Genomic DNA, 17,413 nt, shown 5'->3' on the forward strand with positions numbered 1-17,413 from the left:
GGGACACCGATAGCAGTGAATCTGTCTGTGTTACACATAATCTCTAGCAGAATTAATTCCTGGAAATTGAAATGAAAAATGGGAAAGGAGCGTTGTAGTAGCGGGTTCTTTACCTCAAGGTCAGCATCAAAGAGTTTTGTGCGTCGGTGTGGGTCTGTGTGCACGTATTTAAGGCGGCGGCGGCGGCCTTGAAAATTTAGTTTAAGATAACATTGTACCACGGTGGGTATGAAATAGACTGCTGGGACATTACTGGTTACTTAGAGGACATGTTCACACACACACACACACACACACATATATATACATAAAATTTGTAACAACTCTCAAAGCACGAGACGAGCCCAAAAATAGTACGTCTCTCGTCTCCTTGAGAGTATTTCCAACTCTGTCTCTCTTATACAAGTACACAAAAGACCATACATGGATTACCAAATGCTCTATATTGTAAATCCTTGATTCTGGCAATGGCATGACATTATCATTAGATCTATCATTCAACTCTACATTTCTCTAATCCGATTGTCATTGCTGCTACGCCGTACTCCGGGCCACTCGTCCAAATGGAACTAGTGGCACGCACACACATGCTAACAGACACAGGCTGCTGACCTACATGTGACTGGCCGCAGCCCAGATTCGCTAGCACTCACCCCAGGGGGATGAGTCCTGTACTGATTGCACATACCCCTTGAATATGCTGCCGGACAGGCCGCGCCCAAAGTAGGTCGCGCAGAACCCCCAGTCTACACCCAGTGCCCTCCTGGCCTGGCGCAGGGGGGTCGGCTCCACCGAGCCCTGGGTGAAGCGGGGCGGGGGGGCAGAGGTCGCGCGGCAGGCGAGCGGGGCTGGCATGACGGCATGAAGGTCCCACAAAACTGACAGCTCGTCAAGCAGTCATCAGCCGGCGAGTCCTTAAGGTAGGGCCTGACAACACTCTTCTTGTCAAGAAAAGTGTATGAAAAACCGTGAACATATGGGACCACCGTTCGTCCTACATGTTGCCTCCTACCCACTACGAATACTACTGGCATGACCTAAAGTCCAAAAGGCACTAGGACAAATACTTTCCTGATTCAAACACGGTGCAAACAAGTACATAAATTAAATTTAAGAATCAAGCCACACTCAGAAAAAGGCACCCCACTAGCTTAAAGAAGCATATACCATGCCACGCAAGCCGAGGACACATACGCCCCCCCCCCCCAACAAGCTTGGGAGTACATCGCTGTGATCACAGAGTTTACGCAACTATCATGCTACCTTGGCCCGCTGTGCGCCGGGATCAAACTATAATGCAAGGGGGTTGACCGCTGCTGGTCAGTGAAGCATTACGGAGTTTGGCAGGCCATAACCAAGGCTCTATCAGTCGTGGAAAAAAAAAAGAAAGAAAGAAAGAAAGCGCCCGCTGAAAGACAAAACTAGAGTGAGAGCAGAATAGATAGCGACGAGAAAAATGGACAGTGTGAGTGCCGAGAGGAGAGAGGTGCCCTCACAGCACCAGTCCTGCTGCGGGTCAGTGGATGATTTTGGTCGGGTATTCGTCCACCGGGCGCTGTGCTGGGTGGCTAAAGCTCAACCTGAACCCATTTCTGGGTCACCTGCGCATCAAAACGGTGGCGCATCACATCCACAGACCGGGAATTTTTGTCATTAATAACCGCACAGATAACCACGAGCCTTCATGTGCAGCTGGCTCAACTGAAAACACATTTGCATGCCTGTTTAATGATGTGCATTATCTTATGCACAGCTCGCTGGAAGAATGTATCGCCGGAGTACGCCTTTGATATCACCCTCTACGTGGCTGCGGTGCGATGGAATCCCTGTGGACGAGAAAGGAAATAGCCTTTCTTTCATAACACAGGAAAGCCTCCCCTATACTCCTGTGGTTCCCACCTCGCTGTTACATGTGCTTCATTGAAGCCCATTCGTATTCAACTGCAGTGAAGTCAAGGAGAATGTCCGTGTGTGTGCGTACGGGTGTGTAGAATATAGGAGTTGGCTCTATACTCCTGTGCCAGTGGGAATAACGTACTGCGCTACAGGCAGTGTGACCTTTTCTAGCTGGTGTGCTTTCTCCCCTCCCTCTCTTTCACACACTTACTCTCTAGCACAGACACACACACCTAGCAGCACTGTCACAGTTAGCTTTACCAACCATCAATTACCCGCGCCGTTACCTACTTTAATGTACACGGGGCTTGTACAAATCATTTGAGATAGAACGGCGGTGGGACAGTAGGAAGCATTTGTTTTGCCTTTTCTCCTGTAGCGGGGGGGAAGGTAAAGCGTGTCTTGTTTTCTCCCGTTTGCCTTCTTTAACGTGACCTTTCTGGCTGCCCGCTTCCTGGAGCGACAGTTTGTGCTCAAATTGAGGGTTAAGGCCTGTCTGCTTAGAGTGTTTCAACTACCTCCAAAGAGATATGGAAGTGGGACAATGTTGACGTTTATCATATACTGACCGTTCCTGTGTGTTACATTCGTCTAAAGAGATATCAAATCTTATTCCAATCAAGTCTAAGTACCTGCTTAATGTTTCATATTAACAGAGTAACTAGGGCTGAGAGGTGTGACCACAAATGTATATCGCGGTATTTTTCTAAATTCTGACGGGATCATGATGTATCACGGTATTTTTTTTTCATGCATAATCAGGTGTTACCACTAGGTGTTGGTTAACGTTGGATTTTTTGAAAAAAAAAGGTCTTCTTGTTCTGCCGCTTAATTTTTTCCATCCATCCATCTTCACCACCACTCATACTGATAGAGTTGCAGCATGCGTGTTAAGAAGCGCAACCTTGTTCTTCTTCTTCTTCTTTTGCAGCAGGGTAGATACCTTGTGGCAAATTGCTGCCTCTCACTGGTTAGTCATGGTAGTAAGAAGCGCTTTGCTGGCATTCAGTATGAACCCGTGTACCGCCCAGCCCTAAAAGTAACCTGAACTTCTCTAAACTACAAGTTGCATTCCATAGAAGCAAGAAAGGGAGAAAACTGAATATTTAATTTGGCAGAAAAAAAAAAAAAAACGGGTGCAAATATGAGCCTGTGTAGTGTTGTGTACAAAGATGAAATAGTAGAGTGACACAGTGACGGACAACGAGTGAGCAGAGGAGGAAAGACGGTGAGGTGGGTGAGGTTGTGGTGGTGGTGGTGGTGGTGGTGGTGTGTGTGTGTGTGTGTGTGTGTGTGTGTGTGCGTGTGTGAGTGAGTGAGTGAGTGTGTGTGTGTGTGTGTGTGTGTGTTAATGCACATAACCCACTGCATCAAACCAAAGCACTGCTCCGAGCAGGATGCGTCAGCAGTCCATTCATGTTCCTCTATTTTCCACAAAAGGACAAAGCGAAAAGAGTAAGAGAGCAAAGAGAGGTGAAGTGAAAGAAAGATAAAAAAAAGGAAAAAAGAGATTGTGCGCATCATGAAAGAGGGGAAGCACAGGATGAGGAGGGGGGGGGGGGGGGGGGGGGGGCGGTGTTCCAACTGTCTGCCTTTGCCACCACAGCAATGCTGGAAAGCTCTGCCTGACTCACTGGAACGGTTGGATTATTGCTGGGCAGGAGGGGGTTAAAATCTGGTTGCTGTGGGGATGCCACGGTCCATCTCTGCCTTTTGCTTGGAAAGCCTGTCTATTCCCCTAAGCCACAAAAAGCCCCAGAAAGCCCGAGAACAGAACAAGAGACTATGAGCATTAAAAAAAAGGACAGAGAGAGAGCGAGAGAGAGTGGAGGACAGCAGGAGCAAACTGGTTTTTGAAGAGGTAGATCTCTAAAAAGGTCTGAGTGCTTTGAGCTCACCCAACTACCTCAGGACACTGCAGAGAGTGGGAGGGAAGCAGGGAGATAGAGAGAGAAAGAGAGAGAGAGAGGGTGTGAGAGAGGGAGGGAGAGAGAGAGAGAGCGAGAGAGAGATAGTGAGAAGGCGCTCGCTCTCTCTTTTGCTGCTACAACGGATCCTTTCCACATCGACGCTACTGTTAACGTCACGCCTGTAAGCCGCGCTTGCCCAGCGCTTGCCTTCTCTGCCTTGCTCCTCTCCCCAGTTGGACGCTGCATTAGCGAGGGGGTGCTGATCACCGCGAGAAGAGGAGGAAAAAAAAAAAGAACTGGAAACAAGAAGAAGAGAAAAAAAAAAAAGAAGCCCAGAGAGAAGAAGGAGAAACTGTGCACAACCCCTCCTCCCTCTAACCCACCTCGATCAACCCAGCTACAATAACCCCACTCCTCCCAGCACCCCCTTCCATCCCCCACCCCATTCCCCCTCTGAAGAAATTGACGGATTATTGGGAAGTGCAGGGGAGGCAGGCTGCAGCTGCTGCTGTGTGCGCTCGCTACTGCTGCTGTGTGCTTCGCGGGGATGGTGTGCGCGCGTTCGCATTTGCTGCTGTCGCCGCCGCGGCTCCCGAGGCTGCCGAGGCTGGAGCGTGTGGCCAGTTAAGAGGAGGAAGAAGCTAATGAAGGCAGTGTGCGTCGCCTAGCCTTTTCAACCGCTGCCAAGCGCTCCCGGAGGAAAGAGGAGGAGAAAAAAAATAAAAAATTAAGAAAAATCAAGTGGACACGACGCCACATTGAGAGGGGGAGCGAGGGACAGAGCGCAAGAGACGGAGAAGGGCTGTCAGACTGACCAACCGACCAACTGATTGACTACTAAAAAGTGAACAGAGGAATAAAAAGAGGAGGGGGGTCTGTTTTTCTTTTTTTTTTTTTCACGGCTTGTCAATCTCGCCTTCTAACCACTGCAAACAAAAGGTGAAAGAACACTGGAAAGGACTGTGGAATTCTCATTCAACCATCTCCAAACCCACCCTTACCTACCTCCCTCCTTTCGTAATTTCTGCCTTGGGTTTGGTTGCACAAAAAAATTGTGCGTGTGGGTTTCGCTGTACCATGGAGACCTGGTTAAGGTGTCTAGCGGGGGGATCAACTGTCGGATTCCAAGGACAAGCGAGAGAAGAGGAGCCGACAGCAAGAAGAGAGCAAGGGAGCACTGCTGCTGCTTTGGGAGCCTGACTGGATTCCTATCTATAGTCTTTTCCTTTACTTTTTTTTTCCTCTAATCAGCACGGAAAGGGGGAAAAACACTCACAAAGGGCCTTCGAACCTTTTCTCTTTGGATGTATGGATTTACAAAAGGGCTCATCTTGGTTAAGCTCTTTGGCATTGATACCTGTTTTGACAGGGCAAACATAAAAGGTTTTCTTTGCTGCCCTTGGATATAAATACAGCTGATGCGAATACCACTGCTCTTTCTGATTGCAAAAAGGAGGGAAGCTATATATCTCAGTTCAAGGACCTGTAATAATAACTTGAGGTAGGTGTCTAGTGTTTCAACCCCTCTTTGCATCAATTTGTAACACCTTACAATCCCCTGTCTTGTAATACGGTTTAGGCTGCTTAATTTGCCATGTCCTTCTCATTCACATGTTTCAGAAAAGTCAGACCTCTCCACCCTCCCCTCTCCTTCTGCCCCTGAGCACAGTCCATGGAAATAAAAGCACTAGTTAACTGAGGATAGGTGAAGTCCCCTTGCTCCTTAGCAAGCACCCAGACCTGTGTTTCCCCCCTTTGTCATCTTTAATTCCCTTAACCTCTTTTCTCTGGTCCCCTTACCACTAGTACCAACCAGCCAACCAGCTATTTACCCCTATCCACAAACCCCACAAACACCAGCCCCAAACACCCCCATCCTCCCCCCCAGATGATGCTGAATTATGAACGTGCCACATCATGAGTCTCCTGGGGCGGGTAGCTGTGCATCGTGCCAGGAAAGCCGCCCTGCTCTGTGTAGTCTTCCTGATGGCGCGAGCGTGGAGCAGCGCCTCCCTGGCCTTGGCGGGGGCGGCGGTGTCTCAAGGACCCCAGGGCTGTCCACCGCAGTGTTCCTGCAGTAATCAGCAGGGGAAAGTGGTGTGCACCCGACGTGGCCTCACCCGCGTGCCCCCTGGGATTCCTGCCAACACGCGACACCTCAATCTAATGGAAAACGCCATTGAGGCGGTGCAGGCTGACTCCTTCCGCCATCTGCACCACCTTGAGGTGCTCCAGCTTGGGCGAAATGCCATACGGCAGATTGAGGTGGGCGCGTTTAATGGACTCACCAGTCTCAACACACTGGAGCTGTTTGACAACCGACTGACGGTAGTTCCTAGTGGGGCCTTTGAGTACCTGTCTAAACTAAGAGAACTGTGGCTGAGGAATAACCCAATTGAGAGTATTCCCTCCTATGCCTTCAACCGGGTGCCCTCACTCATGCGACTGGACCTTGGAGAGTTAAGGAAACTGGAGTACATTTCAGAGGGTGCATTTGAGGGCCTACAAAACCTCAAGTACCTCAACCTGGGAATGTGCAACATAAGGGGTGATATGCCAAACCTGAGTCCCCTCAGGGGCTTAGAGGAACTGGAGATCTCTGAAAATCACTTCCCAGAGATAAAGCCAGGCTCCTTCAAAGGTCTGCGCTCACTGAAAAAGCTATGGGTAATGAACTCACAAATCACTGTAATAGAGCGCAATGCTTTTGATGACCTATCGTCTTTAGTTGAGCTAAATCTTGCCCATAACAACCTGAGCGCTGTGCCACATGATCTGTTCTCCCCGCTCAGGTACCTGGTGGAGCTCCACCTCCACCACAACCCTTGGAACTGTGGCTGTGATGCTGTGTGGTTAGCACGCTGGCTAAGGGAGTATATCCCAACTAACTCAACTTGCTGTGGACGCTGTCACTCCCCTGCCACTATGAGAGGCAGACAGCTGGTTGAGGTGGACCGAGGTGAAGGTGCTGCAACCCAGTGTTCTGCACCGTTCATTGCTGATGCACCAAGGGACTTGAACATCTCAGCAGGCCGAGTGGCAGAGCTTCGTTGTCGCACAGCCCTAATGTCTTCAGTGCGCTGGCTCCTACCTAATGGGACTATCCTGACACATGCCTCGAGTCATCTGAGAATATCCGTCCTCAATGATGGTACCCTTAATTTCTCAAATGTCCTAGCAGCAGACACGGGCACTTACACCTGCATGGTGTCCAATGCAGCTGGGAACTCTAATGCCTCAGCTTACCTCAATGTGAGCGCAGCTGAGCTCAACACATCCAACCTGAGTTACTTTACCACAGTGACTGTTGAGGTCTTAGGACCAACTACTGAAATGCCCAAACCTAAAACTACCACAACCACAGCTGCTGCTGCAGGTGCTGGGGTTGCTGGAGGAGGAGCAGGCCTAGGGACAACAACTACAACTGCTTCTCCTTCAGTCTTTCAACCAGTCTTTATCTCCACACCAACTGTGCTGCTGCAAAACACTGACAGTCCACCAGGCGCAGCAAAGCCATCTGTGTTGACTGGAATCCAAGGTGTCACTGGCAAACCAGGCAAGTCTGGCCCTAGCCTGGATGAAGTGATGAAGACTACTAAAATCATAATAGGCTGCTTTGTAGCAGTGACACTACTGGCTGCCGTCATGCTCATTGCCTTCTACAAACTGAGAAAGCGCCACCAGCAGAGGAGCACAGTGGCAGCTGCACGAACTGTAGAGATTATCCAGGTGGATGATGAGGACCTTCCACCACCAGCTTCTGCAGCCCAAGAATCATCTCTCACTTTGCCTGAAATCCGGGACCATAACAGCATACACAAACTGGACTTTATCAGCCACAAGACTGATTACAGCTTTCACAAACCCAAGGCCGAATACAAACCCCAGCCGGATTTTACCCTACACAAGCCGAAGGCGGAATATACCACATACAAGCCGAATATGGACTTCAGTAGCCATAAATCCATCCCAGATTACAGCACTCACAAATCTACACCAGATTTCAGCCTTCACAGACCAAAGCCTGACTGCAGCCCGTTTAGACAGGACTACAACTCTCACAAACCTAAGGCAGAATACAGCCCATTCAAACCTGACTATGGCACTCATGGGAAAGCCAAAACAGACTACAGCCCATTCAAACCAGATTACAGCACTCATCCTCGGCAGAGAACTGACTTCAGCCCTTTCAAACGAGACTACAGCACCCAACCCAAACCTAAACATGACTACAGCCCATTAAAATCAGACTACAACTCACAACATAAACCTAAAGCTGAATACAGTCCTTTCAAGACTGATTTTGGCACTTACCCAAGACCCAAACCGGATTACAGCCCATTTAAGCCTGACTACAGCACTCAGCCTAAACCCAAACCAGACTACAATGTCCAGAGATCTAAAACTGACATTACCTACAAACCCAAGGAGCATTACACTCCCCATAAGACTGCAACCGATTACAGCGCCTTCAAGACCGACTTTAGCCCCCACAAAGTGGATTACAGCGCCTTCAAGTCCGACTTCAGTCCACATACTCAGAGACCTAAACTTGATTACAGTCCACACAAAATGGACTACAGCCCCCATAAGGTGGAATACAGTACTCTAAAGCAGCCCAAATATAACACCTACAAACCAACTGGCCACGGGGCTAAATGGACAGACAACAACATTGGGAACTCTCTGCCTCGAACCTTGCCGAGCAACATGTCTGAGCCCTTTGTCATAAAAACTCATACCAAGGATAAGGTACAGGAGACTCAGATTTAAAAAGCCCCCCAAAAGGCTCCCTCTCCTTTCCCCAGGCCCCTAGCTCCCAACCACCCCAGTTCCACTCCCCCTGTGTCCTTTCCTCATTAAAATCATGCAATAGAATGCACAATGAAAAAAGGACAGGAACTACTTTTTTTGTACAGAGTGCAAACTTTAAAAGACTGATGATTTCTTGTTGTACATGCTTATAAATAAATATATATATGGACAAACTGAAACTACCATGGGTTGGTGATAGAGAAACATATATTAAAAACAAATTGAAACTATTTTCTAACTTGTAACTTCTATTTAAAACAATGAGTTGTTTAAGATGCTGTCTTGACTTTGACAAATGAGGGTAGTCTTGTTTTAAAAAGGGGCATTCTGTGTGATTTTTACACCGTGCTACAGAGAATGCAGTGATAAGAAAAAAAAAATATTTATACAGAGAAGACTTTCTTTAACAAACCGAGAAAAGGTCAGTGTCGATCTTTACAGGTTTATCTTGTAAAAGCACCAAGAATTTGTACTGTGCCAAATGTTATAAATGCAATAAAAAGGATTTTTGGAAGAAAAAAGGAAGTATTAGAGAGAGATGTTTTTTTCCCCCCTTCTCTTCTCCTGGCGTATACTGTAACGATCAGCCAAATGCTTTAGACACTGCAGTAAGACGCTGCAGCTATACTTTAACCCTAAGTGTGCTGAATGACTCAGGCAGAATGAATCACGGTGCAGAAGTGGATGAGGCTGTTTTGAAATCCCTCCAAATCTCCTATTGTATTCTTTACATGTAACAGGGGGGTTTCTTAGTTTTTTACTTTCACCGCACCGGTGACTGTCGTGGTGCTTTATCAATGTGCTGCTGATCAAAAGGGCATATTTAATCCGAGCTCTAAGTTCTACCAATGCGTTAACATCTTATCCACAGATGAGCATGGGGGTGCTATTATAAGTATAATACTAATTGAGATGCTTGTTATATAATGCTCATAAAGCATTATATTTTACCGTGTTACCTAGCTCATCTTCACCGTTACAAGCTGATCTTATTAATCACATATCTAAATGGGTAAAAAAAGGTGATAAATTAAAATGAAATGCTGTTTGGGTGTTTAGACTGTCTTTCACTTTGCCAAAAAATATAGATCCTAATTTCACTTTTCATTACATTTCCAGCTGTTGGGCCATCATCAATCTGTATGAGGGAGGGCTTTTTATGGTGACAAATGCATTTGGGTCTCGCTGTTAACTGTGTATTTTTCATCTTCAGATATATCACCCCGATGAATCATAATATAGCCTCTCAGTTCTGACTAATAAAGAAAGATAGCATACACAGTCGCAGTGGAACTCACCTGTAGTGTTTCAAAGGTGAACCTGCTTGTTTGTAGAGACGACAATTTAAGACCACCTAGCAGTGCTGCAAGTCTTCCTTTCTTTACTGTTATTTAATGACAACATTGGGAACGGATATGGAGTCTCAATCTTGGTTTATATATATATATATATATATGTGTGACAGAAAAACCTTGGGAGCTCGTTTCACTAAAGAACAGAATAACATGCAGGTGAGAAATGACAGAACACTACAAAAGAGTGAGAGTGACTGAAAGCTGTGTCGATCAAAATAACAACCACCAGCACAGACACTCTGTTGTTAACCTCTATAGCTAACAAACACGGAGGAAAACGAAGAAATACAACATTACGTCAAATACGACATTATCAGAGCCACAGTCAAGGGCGTGTGCAAGCAGGCAGCGAGGCAGGCAGGCAGGCGCAGCTTTTGCCTGGTAATGTAGTTGACGACATCAGTTTACATAACCAGTAAGAAGGGTGGCAAATGAAGAACTGGTAAGAGAAAGTACCTGCGAGAGGCCACAAGAGAATATGTGGATTTGTCTTTTCAGCACCGTAACATTTAGAGTTTTTAAGGCAGGGGAAGGGAAGGAGACAGAGGCAGACAAGGTGCATGACAAAAAGAGTCCAGCCGCTAACGGAGAGATTATGCTGTGCCTAACACGAAGTAGAGGAAGACGGACAGAGAGGGCGATGTGTCTGTGTGTGTGTGTGTGTGAAGGGGTGAGATTCATCCGGTTTGAAGAAATTAGGGAACGTCATAAAAGCCACAATGTGAGAAACGATTTAAAATGCACTGGGAGTGAACAAACTTTGCAAGTGATTTAGTTTGTTTGTCTTTTTTAAATTGCGTTCTAGAGGATGTCTTGTGTGGTTTGAAGCACCAAGCGCTGTGGAGTCAATCAACATTTGTTGTTAATGTTTAATTCAAATGGATTCCAATACTGCACATTATGAGTCTGGGGCGGATATGATGAGCTCAATGTTAACTTTTGGAAAAGAAAAAAAAAATAGTTTTTTTGATGAAATAGGCAACACACTGGAAACAGACCAGAACACAATAGAAAAAGGACAAATTTCTTTCCTAAAGCAGATGAGGATTCATACCAAGTGCCAGTATTTTATCATCATCTCAAAAACAGTGTTCTGCTGTCCTCTAATAACTGACCGATATCAGTGAGATGGAAACATTGCACTGCAGTGTACCCAGGCAATTAAAATTGGTCACTAAATTAACTATAATTCTCAGAATCTGTTTATGACTCAGCCTAAGTTTTATCAGTTTTGTCAGTCCTGCAGGCAAGGACGAGCCAGGCAGACCACACGTGCAAGTCTCCATCTGCAGTTGTCCACGTCGTACACGCACTTTCTTGTGATAGCTTAGCTTAGCTTCTGCAGCACGTTGGACTACGTCAGACAAGTGAGATAATAAAAGAATGAGAGCTCCGTAGCTCTGGGGAGGAGAACCGCTGAGAAGGGAACGCAGGAAGCAGGGGGAAAAGAAATAGGTGATTACGTCTGACGGTTAATGTGACTGCTTCATGTCGCACTGGCCTCTTGTCACCGCTCTGACTCACATCTCAGACGGCATGCCTTTGTCTCCCACTTCTGTTTGTTTAATTGTTTTGATAACTGTGCAAAGTCAGACAACGGGGCTCTAGCGTGACACGTGCGAGATGGATATTCGAGCACGCCTCGAAACGAGCATCCTGAACGGATAGTCTCGCGGGGTTAGATTGATTGCGACCGACCGCATGAGCAGATGTAAGCACCATATTAAGCTCTAAAGATGTGTTGTGACATTCCATCTCAGGCTTTGCATTGCACGTCCTGCAAGTCTGGGTAAGGCACTGCAGCGTGGAGCTTATGCTACACCATATTGTTCAGCACTGAAATATGTTGTGCTATGTGGTAGCAAATTAAGCGGCGCTGGGCTATAAAGGGCTCTGTCATATTAATCGGTCAAAATGGCTGCGAGGTCATCAATCAGCCAATCAGCTAGTCGGCCACTGAAAGGCTCCGTCTCCATGGGAAACACTTCATTCCATCCCTTCCTCCTCCACATCATGTTTTTTTTTTTCCCCCCTGTCTGTGTGCTTCATTAGCAATCATGAAGCCATTTGAAAGAGGAAGCAAGGCAAGATGAACCTATTTAACCACAGCTCAGAGGCTGGGGAGGGTGGGAAGAAAAAAAAAAAAAAAAGGACAGAAGAGGACGTAGAAGATGAGACGCAGGACAGACATTTGGACGAAGCGGAGAGGGATTACTAGAAAGAAGTTGTTAAGGAGCTATGAAAATCTGACGAATTTTGAAAGCAGCTGCAGATGAAGAAGGCAATTTTAAAACGGCACGACGCAGAAAGGCGACACAGCCGGATTACAGCGGCTGATTTTTATTTTTTTTATTTTTTGGCAGACTAAAATAAATACATGCAAGGACAACAGGGGTGGGGTGGGGTGGGGTTGGGGAGGGACGGGGGCAATTGAGGGAGGACGAGGCTGTGAGGAAAACACGAGTAAGCGAGCACAAACCAGACCGCAGCGCGACGAGGGAAAGGGAAGACGTGGAGGCTGCGAATGGAGAGAAAGCAAAGCAGAGGGAGTGAAAGGAGGCAAGAGCAAAGGCACTTGGCAAAAGAGTAAGCAGAGCAAATGTGATGCAAGAGTGCCAGCTACAGATGGAACGGGGGATATATAGCTTGGCCGTCGTGAGCCTCGTGCGATTGGTGAGAGGCCTGGGCTGCGCCACAAGGAGTGTGGTAACGGGTAGGAAGGGAGGTGGAGGTGGAGGTGGAGGTGGAGGGGGAGGGGGGTGAGGCGGTGGGGGTGGGGGCCGCATTATGTAGCGGAGTGCAGCAGGTAAGAAGTGCTGATAAGAGAAATGGACCACTGGGGGTACTTGAGTAAAGGAGGCTGGTGGACAGGAAGGCAGAGAGGATGGGAGGATCAAGAGGTTAGCGCAAATGGAACCGCGGGGACCGCGGGCCTCCGACGACAAAGGTCAAAAGAAAAAGAAAAAAACACCTTCCCTCCCGCTGCTTTTTGGAAACGCAGCTCGTTTTCAACTTAGAAGAGGCTTTGCAGGACATTTAGAAACCCAATTATTTTGATGCAATCTCTTAATTTGATTTTTTTTTTTCTTCTTCTCCTTCCCTACTCGTGTTAATTACTGCGCGCTGTGGCAGAGAACGCGGAGCAGACCAACAGGCATTACGCCGCACCAGCCCACTTCCTTATCAGCCGTTGTTCACATTTTAGACTTCTGACAAAGTGGCTATATTTTACGGTCTTACAGCCAATGTTATCTGGAACATGTTGGATCTCACATTTCAAGAGAAAACCTACAAGTCGCGCGTGCGCAATTGTCCCGTCTTTCTATAACTGATGATTTATATTTAAAATGACCTGCGAAGGGCCTAAACATCTGCATCCCTGGTTTATTTGAGGCGTTGGTGCTGCACTGTGAATGTAGTTTGGATTTTTTCTTTTTTTTTTTTGAGCCACTGTGCTAGTGGAGCAGAGGGGAGGCTATTCTAGGCAGGCCTGTGAGCGTGCTGCCTCGTGACTCAACGTGAGTCAGGGCTGGAGCTGTTCAGTCCTAATGTCAAACAGAGGGACTGTACGGGGCGCGGGGTCAGAGGTGGAGACGCTACACCACGGAGCGAAAAGGAAACGAGACCGCGGTTAGAGATGGATCCGGCTCGAGAGAACATTTTCACCTGAAACGCCGCGCCGCACGCGTTCTTGAAAAACACCGGGACGAGGCGGCGGCGGCGGCGGCGGCGTCGCTGGCGGATGTCTGCCGGTGCATCTGCCTTCGACTGTGTGAAAACGGATGCAAATAGCCATATTCAGTGACCAGCTGGCGGTGCGATTTGTTGTTGCCGAGGTCAACGGAGGCAGAGGGAAAAAGAGAAATAAAATTTAATCGCGGTATGCGGCTGGCAGCCGGCCCAGCGCGGCCGAGGCTGTGGTGTTAAATAGGTTGCGCGCCGACAGGCTGGGACGTATACGCCGCGGTCAAATTTACACAGATTTCGCTGCGTGCGAGAACCGAACGGCGCTTTATTTATTTATTTTTTTCCTTTTGCCACGTGGAAAAACCGATCAAGTGTGTTACTCCCTGTGAGACAGAGTTTATTGGCCTTTTGGTGGGTGAAAAACATCCCTGTGTTTTCTCAGCAGCCTGAGACGGTGAAGCCTCGCTTTTATGAGCCCATCCAATCGTTGAGGCCGAGTGTGTGTGTGTGCACGTGTAGTAAATCACGTCCACCGAGAGCAGCAAAACAGGGGACTAAGACATATGTGAGATGTGGTAGTTTTTTTTTGTGTGTGTGTGTGCATGTACCGACACAAATAAAGACATAAACGTGAGACACGAGAGGAGCACACGGACGCACAAAATTGAACCCGCTGACCATCAATTTCACTGTTTTTTTTTTTTTTTTTTTTTAGTTGAGATTTACGTCACGGAGAGAAATCATAATCACAGGCACAGCATCACCAAGGATACCGTGCAAAGGATCAGGCCTCGTTCACCCACTCTTTGTGTTGCCGTCGTGTCCCCGCTCCTGGTCTAGCTGGTGTTTTCTAACTTTCCTTACGTCTTTGCAACTCTTCTGTCGGGTTGCCACAGAAACAGCAGCGCACGCATATTGTTGCAGATGCCGTTTACGTGAAGCGACTCTCCTCACCCATGCAGGCATTTTTGATCTGTGTGCCCAAGGTGCGATGACGTCACTTTTCTAGGTAATTTCACGTAGCTGTGACCAAACGTTTGCTTCTTCTCCAGACGTAGGAATTAAACGAGGACAAACCAGGAGACTGATGCTCCACGTAAAACAGAAGGTCGAGTATTGGAGGGGGTCACGGAGGGAGCTTTGGGATTTTTGGACTATTAAAAGCATCTGGGCGTAGACATCTTCCCGAGCGTGGAGGTGAGGCAGTGGGGGTGACAAAATGGCCTCCTGCGTTGCTTAAGAGAGAGGGAAAGAAAGGAGAGGGGGGGAAAAACTGACAAGGCAGCAAGAATTAAACGAGGTGAACGGCGAGGGCCGCGCGTTTAATGTGACGAGCAGATTTAGCGTGACAGCGGGCGAACGGCGCGAGGTGCGCAGAGAGAGCAGCGGACAAGAAAATGAGGGTGAAAGGGAGGGAGAGTGAGGGCGAAAACAAGGAGCAAAGATCAACACGGAGAGCGGCGCTGAAAACGCGATGCGCGCGATAGATAAGGAGCCCCCCGATCTGACACTTTATAAGATGAGCTCAGTGTTCAATTCCGTAGTAAACTGCAGGATCGCGGATCCGCTCTGATGTGGACTTCAAGATGACAAGCGGAGCGCTAATGTCAAAGACGCGCCGGGGAAACGTGCGCCGCCGAGCGCAGGACGGCAAATGAAAGCGGGCGTCGAGATGAAAGCGCCGACAAGCCGCATGGAGCATCCGAAAAAAAAAAAAAAAAAAACGGGTTGAAACGCAGTTTTCATGCGGCGGCAGAAATTATTCTCTCGCTGCAGCAAACTGCTGCGTGTGTTTAAATGTTTGCGCGTAAGTGTAGTTGGGTCAGCAGTGATCTTTAAAGATCAAACAAATCAATAGCCGGCCTCCTCTGTTCGCAGTGGGTAACTCGCTGCATTGTAAGTAGTGAGGCTCTTTTTTCTTCTTTTCTTTTTTGTCTTTTTAACCCCACCACCACAATTGAATTTTCATCACTTAGTAGGGGACAATTGAAAATTTGTCAGGCTTTGTTAATAGCTTAATACGAGCGGGAATAAAATATAAATGTAACTCCTGTATTCACGAAACAGAAAGAGAAGGAAAAGCTCCTCATATGAGGCACTGATCTAAGCCACAAGTTTTATTAGATCCCAAATAATCATCGTACCCGCAGAGCTCGCTTCAAAACAAATCCTTGCTTTTTAGGAAAAGGATTTTTTAAACAGTTAGCTCATTTGGTTTTTCCCTTTAATTCAGAGTTCAAACAAATCTGGTCAGACTCCAGCGCAAAAAAAAAAAAAAAAAAAAAAAAGAGGAGCTGTGAAGTGGTCTGTTTGTGCAACCGCGCCAGACGTGGGAGGGGGATTATAGCCCCACGTCCAGCGGGTTTTTTGGTCTTGTGTTAGGACGGGATCCGGGGCTCTCTGCTGCGACGACAGCTGAGGTACAGATGTGCGGCTGCATGTTGCGCTTGTGTAGGAGGGACTGTAGGAGTGAACCTGTGCCAGTCTAACGAAGCCACCTCCGCATGAAAAACTGATCAAAGCATATGCCGTCCCTAAAAAGGACAGGCAGGAAAGAACATTTAAATCCAGCAGCTGCTTATTAATGTCATGAGAAGATGCGTTTGTGAGACGTTTTAGGGCTAAATTGGGACGGCGTTACATGCATGTGAAGACGTAGTTTATTAAATGGAAGTTAGAGCTTCCACGGAATCTGAACTTTTCAGCAGCAGGTGAATCAGAGGAACCATGCGGCCCCCGCCGGCAGAGCGAGATCTCGTCCCCGTCAGCCTGGGTACTCTTACTCCATACGGGTTGGCGAGGGCCAGGTCGTCATGCTCAACGGGGGAGCCAATAATTAGATCGTAAGTAATAGCTCTCGTCTCCCCTCAACACTCTCTTGTCCCTCACTGCAGCTAATTAAACCCGACCAGGCACATTAAAGACGTATATGAGCATGTAGGCTTCCCTTTGTCTGTCAATTATGTTGTTGCCCTAGTAAAAATGACTTCAAATCTAGTCGTGAACCATAGTAAAGGATGTAAACATCAGAGCCCGGAGCCACAAGTCGCCGACAACATACGGTGTTGATCGAAGAAACGGGAGAATTTGCAGAATTACTTATTTTAACGCTATGGGGACAAAGGAGAAGGGGAAGTGGCTGAGCTCGTAGGGCGAAGCGATCAAAGGGAAGGATAAAATAGAAATGCGGAGACAAAGAGAGGTTAGAGGGAGTATGGCTGGGGAGAGGAGAGGAGGGATGGAGGAGGCTCCGGGTAGAAGAGACTTGGCAAGCGTTCACCCTCCCACACTGTTGGCAGCAGTGGCACAAACTGTTTGCTCACAGCAGTACATGCATCTATTAGTATTGTTCCAGGAGATAATAACGCCGTGTGTGTTTGCGTGTGGATGTGAGGTGCGACTGTCAGCTCTCAGCCAAAAAGTGGCAAGCGAGCCGCGACGAGGTGGCAGACGAACAATGCGGAGCAGCGATTTTTTTCTAAAATGTGCGCGGAAGTAAGCATGTCTCAGTCGGCGGGTGTGTCAGACTTTGGTGCTAAATGTCAGCGGTAGAGAAAACAATACACGCCACGGCGCCGGCGAGAGACAGCTCTCATTCGACTTAGCAGCGAAGGACGGGCTCGTTGCGTGCTGGAAAACACATTCGAGATAGTAGAGAGTAAGACAACTTGAAAGGCGTGGGTCTGCGGCGGCGTGTTTCATTGATTCAACCCTGGAATAAAAGCCTAGACGCAGCAAACTAATTGGTTT

The 17,413-nt window shown here is 47.6% G+C and overlaps 2 protein-coding genes across 2 annotated transcripts in view; one reads left to right on the forward strand and one right to left on the reverse strand.

Moving 5' to 3' along the window:
• Positions 1-17,413, reverse strand: part of snd1 (staphylococcal nuclease and tudor domain containing 1) — a 168,152-nt gene that overhangs the window by 80,593 nt on the left and 70,146 nt on the right. The gene's annotated exons all lie outside the window — the stretch shown is intronic.
• lrrc4.1 (leucine rich repeat containing 4.1) lies at positions 3,569-14,404 on the forward strand. Its single transcript, XM_047575137.1, has one exon. The coding sequence runs from the start codon at positions 5,724-5,726 to the stop codon at positions 8,577-8,579; it is 2,856 nt and encodes a 951-aa protein (XP_047431093.1). The 5' UTR covers positions 3,569-5,723; the 3' UTR covers positions 8,580-14,404.

Source organism: Mugil cephalus, chromosome 22, assembly GCF_022458985.1.
Source record: "Mugil cephalus isolate CIBA_MC_2020 chromosome 22, CIBA_Mcephalus_1.1, whole genome shotgun sequence".
Classification (NCBI taxonomy): Eukaryota; Metazoa; Chordata; class Actinopteri; order Mugiliformes; family Mugilidae; genus Mugil; species Mugil cephalus.